General features: G+C 50.0%; 1 protein-coding gene across 50 annotated transcripts in view; it reads left to right on the forward strand.

Moving 5' to 3' along the window:
* Positions 1 to 8,331: 8,331 nt before the first annotated feature.
* The window catches only part of bud31 (BUD31 homolog), an 18,872-nt gene continuing 9,703 nt past the window's right edge, over positions 8,332 to 17,500 (forward strand). For 37 of the 50 annotated variants that reach the window (XR_008105573.1, XR_008105571.1, XR_008105580.1 and 34 more), the window contains exon 1: positions 15,762 to 15,783. Coding sequence is in view for 1 of the 50 variants with exons in the window: in XM_052504182.1 (XP_052360142.1) it covers positions 8,467 to 8,560; positions 15,095 to 15,217 (217 nt within the window). In the remaining 49 variants the exon portion in view is untranslated. The other 13 variants (XR_008105560.1, XR_008105559.1, XR_008105562.1 and 10 more) reach the window with 13 other exon arrangements.

The following is a 17,500-nucleotide window of genomic DNA, read 5'->3' on the forward strand; positions in this document are numbered from 1 at the left end:
GTTGGGGGAGAAGGATTACCTACCCTTACTTACCCTATCCTAGGTATTCCTTGAAGAGGTGGGGTTTCAGGTGTCTCCGGAAGGTGGTGATTGACTCCGCTGTCCTGGCGTCGTGAGGGAGTTTGTTCCACCATTGGGGGCCAGAGCAGCGAACAGTTTTGACTGGGCTGAGCGGGAACTGTACTTCTCAGTGGTAGGGAGGCGAGCAGGCCAGAGGTGGATGAACGCAGTGCCCTTGTTTGGGTGTAGGGCCTGATCAGAGCCTGGAGGTACTGAGGTGCCGTTCCCCCTCACAGCTCCGTAGGCGAGCACCATGGTCTTGTAGCGGATGCGAGCTTCAACTGGAAGCCAGTGGAGAGAGCGGAGGAGCGGGGTGACGTGAGAGAACTTGGGAAGGTTGAACACCAGACGGCTGCGGCGTTCTGGATGAGTTGTAGGGGTTTAATGGCACAGGCAGGGAGCCCAGCCAACAGCGAGTTGCAGTAATCAAGACGGGAGATGACAAGTGCCTGGATTAGGACCTGCGCCGCTTCCTGTGTGAGGCAGGGTCGTATTTCTGGATGTTGTAGAGCATGAACCTACAGGAACGGGACACCGCCTTGATGTTAGTTGAGAACGTCAGGGTGTTGTCCAGGATCACGCCAAGGTTCTTAGCGCTCTGGGAGGAGGACACAATGGAGTTGTCAACCGTGATGGCGAGATCATGGAACGGGCAGTCCTTCCCCGGGAGGAAGAGGAGCTCCGTCTTGCTGAGGTTCAGCTTGAGGTGGTGATCCGTCATCCACACTGATATGTCTGCCAGACATGCAGAGATGCGATTCGCCACCTGGTCATCAGAAGGGGGAAAGGAGAAGATTAATTGTGTGTCGTCTGCATAGCAATGATAGGAGAGACCATGTGAGGTTATGACAGAGCCAAGTGACTTGGTGTATAGCGAGAATAAGAGAGGGCCTAGAACAGAGCCCTGGGGGACACCAGTGGTGAGAGCGCGTGGTGAGGAGACAGATTCTCGCCACGCCACCTGGTAGGAGCGACCTGTCAGGTAGGACGCAATCCAAGCGTGGGCGCGCCGGAGATGCCCAACTCGGAGAGGGTGGAGAGGAGGATCTGATGGTTCACAGTATCGAAGGCAGCCGATAGGTCTAGAAGGATGAGAGCAGAGGAGAGAGAGTTAGCTTTAGCAGTGCGGAGCGCCTCCGTGATACAGAGAAGAGCAGTCTCAGTTGAATGACTAGTCTTGAAACCTGACTGATTTGGATCAAGAAGGTCATTCTGAGAGATAGCGGTAGAGCTGGCCAAGGACAGCACGCTCAAGAGTTTTGGAGAGAAAAGAGAGAAGGGATACTGGTCTGTAGTTGTTGACATCGGAGGGATCGAGTGTAGGTTTTTTCAGAAGGGGTGCAACTCTCGCTCTCTTGAAGACGGGAGGGACGTAGCCAGCGGTCAGGGATGAGTTGATGAGCGAGGTGAGGTAAGGGAGAAGGTCTCCGGAAATGGTCTGGAGAAGAGAGGAGGGATAGGGTCAAGCGGGCAGGTTGTTGGGCGGCCGGCCGTCACAAGACGCGAGATTTCATCTGGAGAGAGAGGGGAGAAAGAGGTCAGAGCATAGGGTAGGGCAGTGTGAGCAGAACCAGCGGTGTCGTTTGACTTAGCAAACGAGGATCGGATGTCATCGACCTTCTTTTCAAAATGGTTGACGAAGTCATCTGCAGAGAGGGAGGAGGGAGGGGGGAAGGATTCAGGAGGGAGGAGAAGGTGGCAAAGAGCTTCCTAGGGTTAGAGGCAGATGCTTGGAACTTAGAATGGTAGAAAGTGGCTTTAGCAGCAGAGACAGAGGAGGAAAATGTAGAGAGGAGGGAGTGAAAGGATGCCAGGTCCGCAGGGAGGCGAGTTTTCCTCCATTTCCGCTCGGCTGCCCGGAGCTCCTGTTCTGTGAGCTCGCAATGAGTCGTCGAGCCACGGAGCGGGAGGGGAGGACCGAGCCGGCCTGGAGGATAGGGGACATAGGGAGTCAAAGGATGCAGTAAGGGAGGAGAGGAGGGTTGAGGAGGCAGAATCAGGAGATAGGTTGGAGAAAGTTTGAGCAGAGGGAAGAGAAGATAGGATGGAAGAGGAGAGAGAAGCGGGGGAGAGAGAGCGAAGGTTGGGACGGCGCGATACCATCCGAGTAGGGGCAGTGTGGGAAGTGTTGGATGAGAGCGAGAGGGAAAAGGATACAAGGTAGTGGTCGGAGACTTGGAGGGGAGTTGCAATGAGGTTAGTGGAAGAACAGCATCTAGTAAAGATGAGGTCAAGCGTATTGCCTGCCTTGTGAGTAGGGGGAAGGTGAGAGGGTGAGGTCAAAAGAGGAGAGGAGTGGAAAGAAGGAGGCAGAGAGGAATGAGTCAAAGGTAGACGGGGAGGTTAAAGTCGCCCAGAACTGTGAGAGGTGAGCCGTCCTCAGGAAAGGAGCTTATCAAGGCATCAAGCTCATTGATGAACTCTCCAAGGGAACCTGGAGGGCGATAAATGATAAGGATGTTAAGCTTGAAAGGGCTGGTAACTGTGACAGCATGGAATTCAAAGGAGGCAATAGACAGATGGGTAAGGGAGAAAGAGAGAAAGACCACTTGGGAGAGATGAGGATCCCGGTGCCACCACCCCGCTGACCAGAAGCTCTCGGGGTGTGCGAGAACACGTGGGCGGACGAGAGAGAGCAGTAGGAGTAGCAGTGTTATCTGTGGTGATCCATGTTTCCGTCAGTGCCAAGAAGTCAAGGGACTGGAGGGAGGCATAGGCTGAGATGAACTCTGCCTTGTTGGCCGCAGATTGGCAGTTCCAGAGGCTACCGGAGACCTGGAACTCCACGTGGGTCGTACGCGCTGGGACCACCAGGTTAGGGTGGTCGGCCACGCGGTGTGGAGCGTTTGTATGGTCTGTGCAGAGAGGAGAGAACAGGGATAGACAGACACATAGTTGACAGGCTACAGAAAAGGCTACGCTAATGCAAGGAAATTGAATGACAAGCGGACTACACGTCTCGAATGTTCAGAAAGTTAGGCTTACGTAGCAAGAATCTTATTGACTAAAATGATTAAAATGATACAGTACTGCTAAAGTAGGCTAGCTGGCAGTAGCTGCGTTGTTGACACTACACTAATCAAGTCGTTCCGTTGAGTGTAATAATTTCTACAGTGCTGCTATTCGGGGCCAGCTGGCTAGCTAGCAGTGTTGTTTACGTTACGTTGAGTTAAAAGAACGACAATAGCTGGCTAGCGAACCTCAGTGAATTAAGATAATCACTCCAAGGCTACACACACTAAACTACACAATTATCTTGGAAACAAAGACAGCTATGTAGCTAGCTAACACTGAACTAATCAAGTCGTACAGTTGAGTGAATAGCACTACAGTGATGCTAATCTGTGTGCGTTAGCTAGCGTTGCTAGCTCCTGGGCGAATAGCAGTGAAGGCTACGTTAGGCGACGAAATACGAAATACGATAATTATGCAATTATCTCTGATACAAGGACGGCTATGTAGCTAGCTAAGAAGAATTGCTAAGATTAGACAAATCAACCGTTGTACTATAATGAAATGTAATGAAAAAGTTATACAACCTGCAGAGCGAAGTGCGAATGCGACCGCTCGCTCCAACCGGAACCGGAAACACACACACACACAGGGTCAGTTCCTATCCACACACACTGGGTCAGTTCCTATCCACACACACACACACACACACTGGGTCAGTTCCTATACACACACACACTGGGTCAGTTCCTATCCACACACTGGGTCAGTTCCTATCCACACACACACACACACACTGGGTCAGTTCCTATACACACACACTGGGTCAGTTCCTATCCACACACACACTGGGTCAGTTCCTATCCACACACACACTGGGTCAGTTCCTATACACACACACTGGGTCAGTTCCTATCCACACACACACTGGGTCAGTTCCTATACACACACACACAGGGTCAGTTCCTATCCACACACACTGGGTCAGTTCCTATCCACACACACTGGGTCAGTTCCTATACACACACACACTGGGTCAGTTCCTATCCACACACACACACTGGGTCAGTTCCTATCCACACACACACACTGGGTCAGTTCCTATACACACACACACACTGGGTCAGTTCCTATCCACACACACACTGGGTCAGTTCCTATACACACACACACTGGGTCAGTTCCTATCCACACACACAGGGTCAGTTCCTATCCACACACACACTGGGTCAGTTCCTATCCACACACACACACACACACTGGGTCAGTTCCTATACACACACACACTGGGTCAGTTCCTATCCACACACACACACTGGGTCAGTTCCTATCCACACACACACACACACACTGGGTCAGTTCCTATACACACACACTGGGTCAGTTCCTATCCACACACACACTGGGTCAGTTCCTATACACACACACACTGGGTCAGTTCCTATCCACACACACACTGGGTCAGTTCCTATACACACACACACTGGGTCAGTTCCTATCCACACACACACTGGGTCAGTTCCTATCCACACACACTGGGTCAGTTCCTATACACACACACACTGGGTCAGTTCCTATCCACACACACTGGGTCAGTTCCTATCCACACACACACACTGGGTCAGTTCCTATCCACACACACACACTGGGTCAGTTCCTATCCACACACACACACTGGGTCAGTTCCTATCCACACACACACTGGGTCAGTTCCTATACACACACACAGGGTCAGTTCCTATCCACACACACACACAGGGTCAGTTCCTATCACACACACACTGGGTCAGTTCCTATCCACACACACACTGGGTCAGTTCCTATCCACACACTGGGTCAGTTCCTATCCACACACACTGGGTCAGTTCCTATCCACACACACACTGGGTCAGTTCCTATACACACACACACTGGGTCAGTTCCTATCCACACACACACTGGGTCAGTTCCTATCCACACACACACAGGGTCAGTTCCTATCCACACACACACTGGGTCAGTCCCTATCCACACACACACTGGGTCAGTTCCTATACACACACACACTGGGTCAGTTCCTATCCACACACACACTGGGTCAGTTCCTATCCACACACACTGGGTCAGTTCCTATCCACACACACACTGGGTCAGTTCCTATCCACACACACACTGGGTCAGTTCCTATCCACACACACTGGGTCAGTTCCTATCCACACACACACTGGGTCAGTCCCTATCTACACACACACACACTGGGTCAGTTCCTATACACACACACACTGGGTCAGTTCCTATCCACACACACACACTGGGTCAGTTCCTATCCACACACACACACTGGGTCAGTTCCTATCCACACACACACTGGGTCAGTTCCTATCCACACACACACACTGGGTCAGTCCCTATCCACACACACTGGGTCAGTTCCTATCCACACACACACTGGGTCAGTTCCTATCCCCACACACACTGGGTCAGTCCCTATCCACACACACACTGGGTCAGTCCCTATCCACACACACACACTGGGTCAGTCCCTATCTACACACACACACTGGGTCAGTCCCTATCCACACACACACACAGGGTCAGTCCCTATCCACACACACACAGGGTCAGTTCCTATCCACACACACACACACTAGTCAATTCATTAAATACATTTACACACAGACACTTACAGATCAGTTTATACACACATCCCCCAGCAGACACACACACACACACACTTGTAGAGGAGGCTGTAGTAGTCACATAGAGAGAACTCATCACCGATAATACTCTCACCTTTGAGACAGGCTGCTCTCATGAAGAACTCACACACAGCAGCCCCGGACTCTGCACACACACACAGGAAGTTACAATACAAAACCCATACATAATCCTCAAACTCTGCAAAAACACCTAACAATAAAACCGAGCTAACGTTAGCTAACTGGCTAACTTAGTAAGTAGCGACTACTTACTGTCCATCCCGGGGAAAGGGAGAGGCTGAGCCCCCAGCTGCTGCTCCACAGCCATCTCTAGATCAAACTTGATGTGGTCCACGGTGGCTATCAGGTCCTGCATGATGGCAGGTCTCACTACGCTCCGACCAGACAGAAACAGGCTAGCTTAGCCTAGCCTAGCTTAGCTGTCTAACGGCAGTTAGCAATCAGCTAATCGGTGAAATCTCGCTTTAAGTAGCTGATATATCAACCATAAAAAGGCGTGGGAGATAGATTGCTTTGGCTAGCTAATTGTATATATTTTTAATGTGTAGAAATCAACAGTGGGAAAAGTTAGATGAACTAAGACAAGTCCCGTTTGTCTTGTTGATCTGCCATCTTGTTTCTCCTGCCTCCAGAAGGCGGGCGGGTTGAACTCTAACCTTTGACCTGGAGGGGGTTAAAAGGCCGACGAATCGATCTTATAAGAGAGAGTCTGGATGTGAACTTGCCAGAAGATGCCGACCCTAGAATTACGCTTGTTTACACAGAACTGCACTGGGGTCAGACTGCAACCATGGTTACATTTAAGATTCCCATTGAGCTATAGTGTGAGATTTGGGCTGGAACAGGGTAACGCAATGGGATAAGCCACCATACTCCACATACAGTTAACCACAACTTTGTAAGATACAGCAAGTCACACCATGAGCTCAATATTGTCACATACAAACACAAGGACAAAGCATCTGCTGGGCTGTTATCTACCGTTTTGCAACATGCAGGTCAGGCAGGTCACACCATGTTACTCAGTTCTTGTCACACACACACAAACAGGCAAGTAGATGTAGCAAGCAGTTGTTTACTCTCATGATGATGCTCAAGTGCACAAATGCAGATACTTCACACAGCCAACATCAGATAATATTGAATCATATATATATATATATATATGATAATGGCTATAATGTAAAATACCGGATCCCACAATCCCTGCCGTATCTGTTAACAAGCCTAGTTCCAGGGTGCACATGATTTACATCCTGGGGTAGCCCGTTTCACCCAGGATGGGATCTTTTTTTGTTATTGTCAGGGTTTAGATCTTTAGTGAGTGTATGTCAGAGAACACATGATGAAATGGGCACAGACAACAGCACAAAGGGCAAGAAGGTAGAGACAATAATACATCATGCAAAGTAGCCACAACTGTCAGTAAGAGTGTCCATGATTGAGTCTTTGAATGAAGAGATGGAGATAAAACTGTCCAGTTTGAGTGTTCAAATGTCCATTATCAAGTAAAATCACTACCTACTCTACCCCCCCAACTCTCCTCTGTCTTCTACACTGAAATCCTCCCTCTAACTCCCTCTGTCTTCTACCCCCCTCTAACTCTCCCTCTGTCTTCTACTGTACCCCCCTAACTCTCCTCTGTCTTCTACTCTACCCCCCTAACTCTCCTCTGTCTTCTACTCTACCCCCCTAACTCTCCTCTGTCTTCTACTCTACCCCCCCTAACTCTCCTCTGTCTTCTACACTGAAATCCTCCTCTCTAACTCCTCTCTGTCTTCTACCCCCCCTAACTCTCCTCTGTCTTCTGAAATCCTCCTCTCTAACTCTCCTCTGTCTTCTACACTGAAATCCTCCTCTCTAACTCTCCTCTGTCTTCTACACTGAAATCCTCCTCTCTAACTCTCCTCTGTCTTCTACACTGAAATCCTCCTCTCTAACTCCTCTCTGTCTTCTACACTGAAATCCTCCTCTCAAACCCCTCTCTGTCTTCTACACTGAAATCCTCCTCTCTAACTCCTCTCTGTCTTCTACACTGAAATCCTCCTCTCTAACTCCTCTCTGTCTTCTACACTGAAACGACTGGACAGGAGAAAACAGAATACAGCACTTTCACATCCCATTTTCAGATGTCTAGGATGGAGAAGAGAAGGGGATGGAAGAGGAGGCCAGAAGAGGGGCGGGACCCAGGGTTCCAGAACATCAAATTCCTGATGCATTGTGGGTATATTGACTGTGACTGATGTAAAATAGATAATGAGTAGTTATTTATGATATACAGCCTTTTGTCAGAAAAATAACCAAATAAACAAATGGACCCGTCTAACCTGTTAATGGTATTATATCAGTCAAATATAATCACGATTTAACTACACGGAACAAAAATAGAAACGCAACATGCAACCATTTCAAAGATTTTACTAAGTTACAGAACATATATGGAAATAAGTCCATTGAAATCAATGCCTTAGGCCCTAATCTATGGATTTCACATGACTGAGAATACAGATATGCATCTGTTGGAGATTTCCGAGTTCCCGGTTGTTTTGAACGCGGCAAAAGCCCCAATTGAATGAGTATAGAATTGAGTGACGTACATATCGTGCGAGGATCGAGCTGAAAGACCCTTCTACGGTGTGACGTTAATAAGAAGCGACGGTGAGCAGGCCGACGACATCAATACAACAAAAATAGGACGGGGGAGGAAATAAGGTTTTGTTGTTTTTGGTTAAATAAATCCGGTTGATTCAACGCAATGCCGAAAGTGAAAAGGAGCAGGAAACCACCGCCGGATGGCTGGGAGTTGATTGAACCGACATTGGACGAATTAGACCAAAAAATGAGAGAAGGTAATTTGTAGCTAGGTAATAATGTTAGCCACCTACGCTAGTTAAGTCCGTACCAAACGAGGCTCCGCTAACATCATGTCGACACAATGTTGACATTTGTTTCGGATATTTAACCAGTAAACTAGTACTCATTTCGCGAGCTGTATGAATCTGACTTGGCCAGATGCCGACCGCTGTCTGCCGTTAACTTATTTACTCGTGTCTGTATGTTTCCTTTTTCCTATTGTGTGTTCTTGTTCAGATACCCTCGAAAATCATGACCCAAAATGTTGACGTTATATAGGAAGCTTCTAAGTTAACTACACTGAATAAAAATATAAACGCAACATGCAACACATTTTTTTTTAAATGTTACTGAGTTCATATATAGTGAAATCCTTAAACTGAAATAAATTATTTAGGCCCTAATCTGTGGATTTCACATGACTGGGAATACAGATATGCATCTGTTGGTCACAGACACCTTTAATAAAAAGGTAGGGGGTGTGGATCAGAACCAGTCAGTATCTGGTGTGGATCAGAAAACCAGTCAGTATCTGGGGTGGATCAGAACCAGTCGGTATCTGGTGTGGATCAGAACCAGTCAGTATCTGGTGTGGATCAGAACCAGTCAGTATCTGGGGTGGATCAGAACCAGTCAGTATCTGGTGTGGATCAGAACCAGTCAGTATCTGGGGTGGATCAGAACCAGTCAGTATCTGGTGTGGATAAGAACCAGTCAGTATCTGGTGTGGATCAGAACCAGTCAGTATCTGGTGTGGATCAGAACCAGTCAGTATCTGGGGTGGATCAGAACCAGTCAGTATCTGGTGTGGATAAGAACCAGTCAGTATCTGGTGTGGATCAGAACCAGTCAGTATCTGGGGTGGATCAGAACCAGTCAGTATCTGGGGTGGATCAGAACCAGTCAGTATCTGGTGTGGATCAGAACCAGTCAGTATCTGGTGTGGATCAGAACCAGTCAGTATCTGGTGTGGATCAGAACCAGTCAGTATCTGGGGTGGATCAGAACCAGTCAGTATCTGGTGTGGATCAGAACCAGTCAGTATCTGGTGTGGATCAGAACCAGTCAGTATCTGGTGTGGATCAGAACCAGTCAGTATCTGGTGTGGATAAGAACCAGTCAGTATCTGGTGTGGATCAGAACCAGTCAGTATCTGGGGTGGATCAGAACCAGTCAGTATCTGGGGTGGATCAGAACCAGTCAGTATCTGGTGTGGATCAGAACCAGTCAGTATCTGGTGTGGATCAGAACCAGTCAGTATCTGGTGGATCAGAACCAGTCAGTATCTGTGTGGATCAGAACCAGTCAGTATCTGGGGTGGATCAGAACCAGTCAGTATCTGGGGTGGATCAGAACCAGTCAGTATCTGGGGTGGATCAGAACCAGTCAGTATCTGGGGTGGATCAGAACCAGTCAGTATCTGGGGTGGATCAGAACCAGTCAGTACCTGGTGTGGATCAGAACCAGTCAGTATCTGAGGTGGATCAGAACCAGTCAGTATCTGGGGTGGATCAGAACCAGTCAGTATCTGGGGTGGATCAGAACCAGTCAGTATCTGGGGTGGATCAGAACCAGTCAGTATCTGGTGTGGATCAGAACCAGTCAGTATCTGGTGTGGATCAGAACCAGTCAGTATCTGGTGTGGATCAGAACCAGTCAGTATCTGGTGTGGATCAGAACCAGTCAGTATCTGGTGTGGATCAGAACCAGTCAGTGTCTGGGGTGGATCAGAACCAGTCAGTATCTGGGGTGGATCAGAACCAGTCAGTATCTGGGGTGGATCAGAACCAGTCAGTATCTGGGGTGGATCAGAACCAGTCAGTATCTGGGGTGGATCAGAACCAGTCAGTATCTGGGGTGGATCAGAACCAGCCAGTATCTGGGGTGGATCAGAACCAGTCAGTATCTGGTGTGGATCAGAACCAGTCAGTATCTGGGGTGGATCAGAACCAGTCAGTATCTGGGGTGGATTACATTTACATTTACATTTAAGTCATTTAGCAGACGCTCTTATCCAGAGCGACTTACAAATTGGTGCATACACCTTATGACAACCAGTGGAACAGCCACTTGCATCTAAATCTTGTTGGGGGAGAAGGGGGGTGAGAAGGATTACTTACCCTTACTTACCCTATCCTAGGTATTCCTTGAAGAGGTGGGGTTTCAGGTGTCTCCGGAAGGTGGTGATTGACTCCGCTGTCCTGGCGTCGTGAGGAGTTTGTTCCACCATTGGGGGCCAGAGCAGCGAACAGTTTTGACTGGGCTGAGCGGGAACTGTACTTCCTCAGTGGTAGGGAGGCGAGCAGGCCAGAGGTGGATGAACGCAGTGCCCTTGTTTGGGTGTAGGGCCTGATCAGAGCCTGGAGGTACTGAGGTGCCGTTCCCCTCACAGCTCCGTAGGCGAGCACCATGGTCTTGTAGCGGATGCGAGCTTCAACTGGAAGCCAGTGGAGAGAGCGGAGGAGCGGGGTGACGTGAGAGAACTTGGGAAGGTTGAACACCAGACGGGCTGCGGCGTTCTGGATGAGTTGTAGGGGTTTAATGGCACAGGCAGGGAGCCCAGCCAACAGCGAGTTGCAGTAATCAAGACGGGAGATGACAAGTGCCTGGATTAGGACCTGCGCCGCTTCCTGTGTGAGGCAGGGTCGTACTCTGCGGATGTTGTAGAGCATGAACCTACAGGAACGGGACACCGCCTTGATGTTAGTTGAGAACGCCAGGGTGTTGTCCAGGATCACGCCAAGGTTCTTAGCGCTCTGGGAGGAGGACACAATGGAGTTGTCAACCGTGATGGCGAGATCATGGAACGGGCAGTCCTTCCCCGGGAGGAAGAGGAGCTCCGTCTTGCTGAGGTTCAGCTTGAGGTGGTGATCCGTCATCCACACTGATATGTCTGCCAGACATGCAGAGATGCGATTCGCCACCTGGTCATCAGAAGGGGGAAAGGAGAAGATTAATTGTGTGTCGTCTGCATAGCAATGATAGGAGAGACCATGTGAGGTTATGACAGAGCCAAGTGACTTGGTGTATAGCGAGAATAAGAGAGGGCCTAGAACAGAGCCCTGGGGACACCAGTGGTGAGAGCGCGTGGTGAGGAGACAGATTCTCGCCACGCCACCTGGTAGGAGCGACCTGTCAGGTAGGACGCAATCCAGCGTGGGCCGCGCCGGAGATGCCCAACTCGGAGAGGGTGGAGAGGAGGATCTGATGGTTCACAGTATCGAAGGCAGCCGATAGGTCTAGAAGGATGAGAGCAGAGGAGAGAGAGTTAGCTTTAGCAGTGCGGAGCGCCTCCGTGATACAGAGAAGAGCAGTCTCAGTTGAATGACTAGTCTTGAAACCTGACTGATTTGGATCAAGAAGGTCATTCTGAGAGAGATAGCGGTAGAGCTGGCCAAGGACGGCACGCTCAAGAGTTTTGGAGAGAAAGAGAGAAGGGATACTGGTCTGTAGTTGCTGACATCGGAGGGATCGAGTGTAGGTTTTTTCAGAAGGGGTGCAACTCTCGCTCTCTTGAAGACGGGAGGGACGTAGCCAGCGGTCAGGGATGAGTTGATGAGCGAGGTGAGGTAAGGGAGAAGGTCTCCGGAAATGGTCTGGAGAAGAGAGGAGGGGATAGGGTCAAGCGGGCAGGTTGTTGGGCGGCCGGCCGTCACAAGACGCGAGATTTCATCTGAGAGAGAGGGGAGAAAGAGGTCAGAGCATAGGGTAGGGAGTGTGAGCAGAACCAGCGGTGTCGTTTGACTTAGCAAACGAGGATCGGATGTCATCAACCTTCTTTTCAAAATGGTTGACGAAGTCATCTGCAGAGAGGAGGAGGGGGGGGGAGGATTCAGGAGGGAGGAGAAGGTGGCAAAGAGCTTCCTAGGGTTAGAGGCGGATGCTTGGAATTTAGAATGGTAGAAAGTGGCTTTAGCAGCAGAGACAGAGGAGGAAAATGTAGAGAGGAGGGAGTGAAAGGATGCCAGGTCCGCAGGGAGGCGAGTTTTCCTCCATTTCCGCTCGGCTGCCCGGAGCCCTGTTCAGAACCAGTCAGTATCTGGTGTGGATCAGAACCAGTCAGTATCTGGTGTGGATCAGAACCAGTCAGTATCTGGTGTGGATCAGAACCAGTCAGTATCTGGGGTGGATCAGAACCAGTCAGTATCTGGTGTGGATCAGAACCAGTCAGTATCTGGTGTGGATCAGAACCAGTCAGTATCTGGTGTGACCACAATTTGGCTCGTGCAGCGCGACACGTCTCCTTCTCATAGAGTTGATCAGGATGTTGATTGTGGCCTGTGTAATGTTGTCCCACTCCGCTTCAATGGCTTTGAGAAGTTTCTGGATATTGGAGGGAAACTGGAACATGCTGTCGATCCAGAGCATCCCAAACATGCTCAGTGGGTGACATGTCTGGTGAGTATACAGGCCATGGAAGAACTGGGACATGTTCAGCTTCCAGGGATTGTGTACAGATCCTTGCGACGGCCGTACACTATCATGCTGAAACATGAGGTGATGGCGGCAGATGAATGGCACGACAATGGGGGCCTCAGGATCTCGTCACGGGTATCTCTGTGTATTCAAATTGTCAGCAATAAAATGCAATTGAGTTTGTTGTATGTAGCTTATGCCTGCCCCATACCATAACCCCACCATGGGGCACTCTGTTCACAGCGTTGACATCAGCAAACACCATACCATAACCACACAACCACCATGGGGCCATCAGCAAACCCCCCCCATAATGCCATACACGCTGTCGGCCATCTGCAAACCCCCCCCATAATGCCATACACGCTGTCGGCCATCTGCAAACCCCCCCCATAATGCCATACACGCTGTCGGCCATCTGCAAACCCCCCCCATAATGCCATACACGCTGTCGGCCATCTGCAAACCCCCATAATGCCATACACGCTGTCGGCCATCTGCAAACCCCCCATTATGCCATACACGCTGTCGGCCATCTGCAAACCCCCCATAATGCCATACACGCTGTCGGCCATCTGCAAACCCCCCATAATGCCATACACGCTGTCGGCCATCTGCCCGGTACAGTTGAAACCAGGATTCATCCGTGAAGAACATAATTCTCCAGCGCACCAGTGACCATCGAAGATGAGCATTTGCCCACTGAAGTTGGTTACGAAGCCGAACTGCAGTCAGGTCGAGACCCCGGTGAGGACAACGGGCACGCAGATGACAGTTTGAAGTTGGTTACGAAGCCGAACTGCAGTCAGGTCGAGACCCTGGTGAGGACAACGGGCACGCAGATGACAGTTTGAAGTTGGTTACGAAGCCGAACTGCAGTCAGGTCGAGACCCTGGTGAGGACAACGGGCACGCAGATGACAGTTTGAAGTTGGTTACGAAGCCGAACTGCAGTCAGGTCGAGACCCCGGTGAGGACAACGGGCACGCAGATGACAGTTTGAAGTTGGTTACGAAGCCGAACTGCAGTCAGGTCGAGACCCCGGTGAGGACAACGGGCACGCAGATGACAGTTTGAAGTTGGTTACGAAGCCGAACTGCAGTCAGGTCGAGACCCCGGTGAGGACAACGGGCACGCAGATGACAGTTTGAAGTTGGTTACGAAGCCGAACTGCAGTCAGGTCGAGACCCTGGTGAGGACAACGGGCACGCAGATGACAGTTTGAAGTTGGTTACGAAGCCGAACTGCAGTCAGGTCGAGACCCCGGTGAGGAAAACGGGCACGCAGATGACAGTTTGTGGAGAAATTCTTTAGCTGTGCAAACCTACAGTTTCCGGGTGGCTGGTCTCAGACAATCCCACATGTAAAGAAGCCGGATGTGGAGGACCTGGGCTGGGGTGTGGTTTGTGGTTGTTAAGCTGGTTGGACACACTGACAAATTCTCTAAAGGAAAAATACTCTAAATGACGGAGGTGGCTTATGGTAGAGGAATGAACATTGAATTCTCTGGCAACATCTCTGGTGGACATTACTGCAGTCAGCATGCCAATTTACACGCTCCCTCAACTTGAGACACCTGTGGCATTGTGTTGTGTGACAGAACTGCACATTTTAGAGTGGCCTTTTATTGTCCCCAGCGCAAGGTGCACCTGTGTAACAATCATGCTGTTTTAATCAGCTTCTTGATATGCCACACCTGTCAGGTGGATGGATTATCTTGGCAAAGGAGAAATGCTTACTAACAGGGAGGTAAACAAAGTTGTGCACAATTTGAAAGAGATTCGTTTTTTTTTTTTTTTTCTGGAACATTTCTGGGATTTAAAAAAATAAAATCATTTCAGGTCATGAAACATGTTGCGTTTTTATTTTGTTGTTCAGTATAATTAGTTTAGCAACCAACCAGCCAGCTAGTAGCTACAATATAAAGGTGATGTATGAATGTGAATCTTGGATAACGGTTATCTGGATAATGTGCATCTTGGATAATGTGCATCTTGGATAATGTGCATCTTGGATAACGGTTATCTTGGATAATGTGCATCTTGGATAATGTGCATCTTGGATAATTCCTGTATTGTATTATATTGATGACGAGCTGTGATTGTCTCCTTCCAGCCGAGACGGAGCCTCACGAGGGAAAGAGGAAGGTGGAGTCCCTGTGGCCGATATTCAGACTGCATCATCAGAGGAGCAGATATATCTTCGACTTGTTCTACAAGAGGAAGGCCATCAGCAGAGGTAGATGTTATAGAAGAGGAAGGCCGTCAGCAGAGGTAGATGTTATAGAAGAGGAAGGCCGTCAGCAGAGGTAGATGTTATAGAAGAGGAAGGCCGTCAGCAGAGGTAGATGTTATAGAAGAGGAAGGCCGTCAGCAGAGGTAGATGTTATAGAAGAGGAAGGCCGTCAGCAGAGGTAGATGTTATAGAAGAGGAAGGCCGTCAGCAGAGGTAGATGTTATAGAAGAGGAAGGCCATCAGCAGAGGTAGATGTTATATAAGAGGAAGGCCGTCAGCAGAGGTAGATGTTATAGAAGAGGAAGGCAGTCAGCAGAGGTAGATGTTATAGAAGAGGAAGACCGTCAGCAGAGGTAGATGTTATATAAGAGGAAGGCCGTCAGCAGAGGTAGATGTTATAGAAGAGGAAGGCAGTCAGCAGAGGTAGATGTTATAGAAGAGGAAGGCCGTCAGCAGAGGTAGATGTTATATAAGAGGAAGGCCGTCAGCAGAGGTAGATGTTACTGTTATATAAGAGGAAGGCCGTCAGCAGAGGTAGATGTTATAGAAGAGGAAGGCCATCAGCAGAGGTAGATGTTATAGAAGAGGAAGACCGTCAGCAGAGGTAGATGTTATATAAGAGGAAGACCGTCAGCAGAGGTAGATGTTATATAAGAGGAAGGCCGTCAGTAGAGGTAGATGTTATATAAGAGGAAGGCCGTCAGCAGAGGTAGATGTTATATAAGAGGAAGGCCGTCAGTAGAGGTAGATGTTATAGAAGAGGAAGGCCGTCAGCAGAGGTAGATGTTATATAAGAGGAAGGCCGTCAGCAGAGGTAGATGTTACTGTTATATAAGAGGAAGGCAGTCAGCAGAGGTAGATGTTATATAAGAGGAAGGCCGTCAGCAGAGGTAGATGTTATATAAGAGGAAGGCCGTCAGCAGAGGTAGATGTTACTGTTATATAAGAGGAAGGCCGTCAGCAGAGGTAGATGTTATAGAAGAGGAAGGCAGTCAGCAGAGGTAGATGTTATAGAAGAGGAAGGCCGTCAGCAGAGGTAGATGTTATATAAGAGGAAGGCAGTCAGCAGAGGTAGATGTTATGTAAGAGGAAGGCCGTCAGCAGAGGTAGATGTTATAGAAGAGGAAGGCCGTCAGCAGAGGTAGATGTTATAGAAGAGGAAGGCCGTCAGCAGAGGTAGATGTTATATAAGAGGAAGGCCGTCAGCAGAGGTAGATATTATAGAAGAGGAAGGCCGTCAGCAGAGGTAGATGTTATATAAGAGGAAGGCAGTCAGCAGAGGTAGATGTTATATAAGAGGAAGGCAGTCAGCAGAGGTAGATGTTATATAAGAGGAAGGCCGTCAGCAGAGGTAGATGTTATAGAAGAGGAAGGCCGTCAGCAGAGGTAGATGTTATAGAAGAGGAAGGCAGTCAGCAGAGGTAGATGTTATATAAGAGGAAGGCCGTCAGCAGAGGTAGATGTTATATAAGAGGAAGGCCGTCAGCAGAGGTAGATGTTATAGAAGAGGAAGGCCGTCAGCAGAGGCTCCTGCAGTGACCTCCAGGACAGGCTCCTGCAGTGACCTCCAGGACAGGCTCCTGTAGTGACCTCCAGGACAGGCTCCTGCAGTGACCTCCAGGACAGGCTCCTGCAGTGACCTCCAGGACAGGCTCCTGCAGTGACCTCCAGGACAGGCTCCTGCGGTGACCTCCAGGACAGGCTCCTGCGGTGACCTCCAGGACAGGCTCCTGCGGTGACCTCCAGGACAGGCTCCTGCGGTGACCTCCAGGACAGGCTCCTGCGGTGACCTCCAGGACAGGCTCCTGCGGTGACCTCCAGGACAGGCTCCTGCGGTGACCTCCAGGACAGGCTGCTGCGGTGACCTCCAGGACAGGCTCCTGCGGTGACCTCCAGGACAGGCTGCTGCGGTGACCTCCAGGACAGGCTGCTGCGGTGACCTCCAGGACAGGCTCCTGCGGTGACCTCCAGGACAGGCTCCTGCGGTGACCTCCAGGACAGGCTCCTGCGGTGACCTCCAGGACAGGCTCCTGCGGTGACCTCCAGGACAGGCTCCTGCGGTGACCTCCAGGACAGGCTCCTGCGGTGACCTCCAGGACAGGCTCCTGCGGTGACCTCCAGGACAGGCTCCTGCGGTGACCTCCAGGACAGGCTCCTGCGGTGACCTCCAGGACAGGCTCCTGCAGTGACCTCCAGGACAGGCTCCTGCAGTGACCTCCAGGACAGGCTCCTGCGGTGACCTCCAGGACAGGCTCCTGCGGTGACCTCCAGGACAGGCTCCTGCGG

This window comes from Oncorhynchus keta, unplaced genomic scaffold, assembly GCF_023373465.1.
Source record: "Oncorhynchus keta strain PuntledgeMale-10-30-2019 unplaced genomic scaffold, Oket_V2 Un_contig_18770_pilon_pilon, whole genome shotgun sequence".
Lineage (NCBI taxonomy): Eukaryota > Metazoa > Chordata > Actinopteri > Salmoniformes > Salmonidae > Oncorhynchus > Oncorhynchus keta.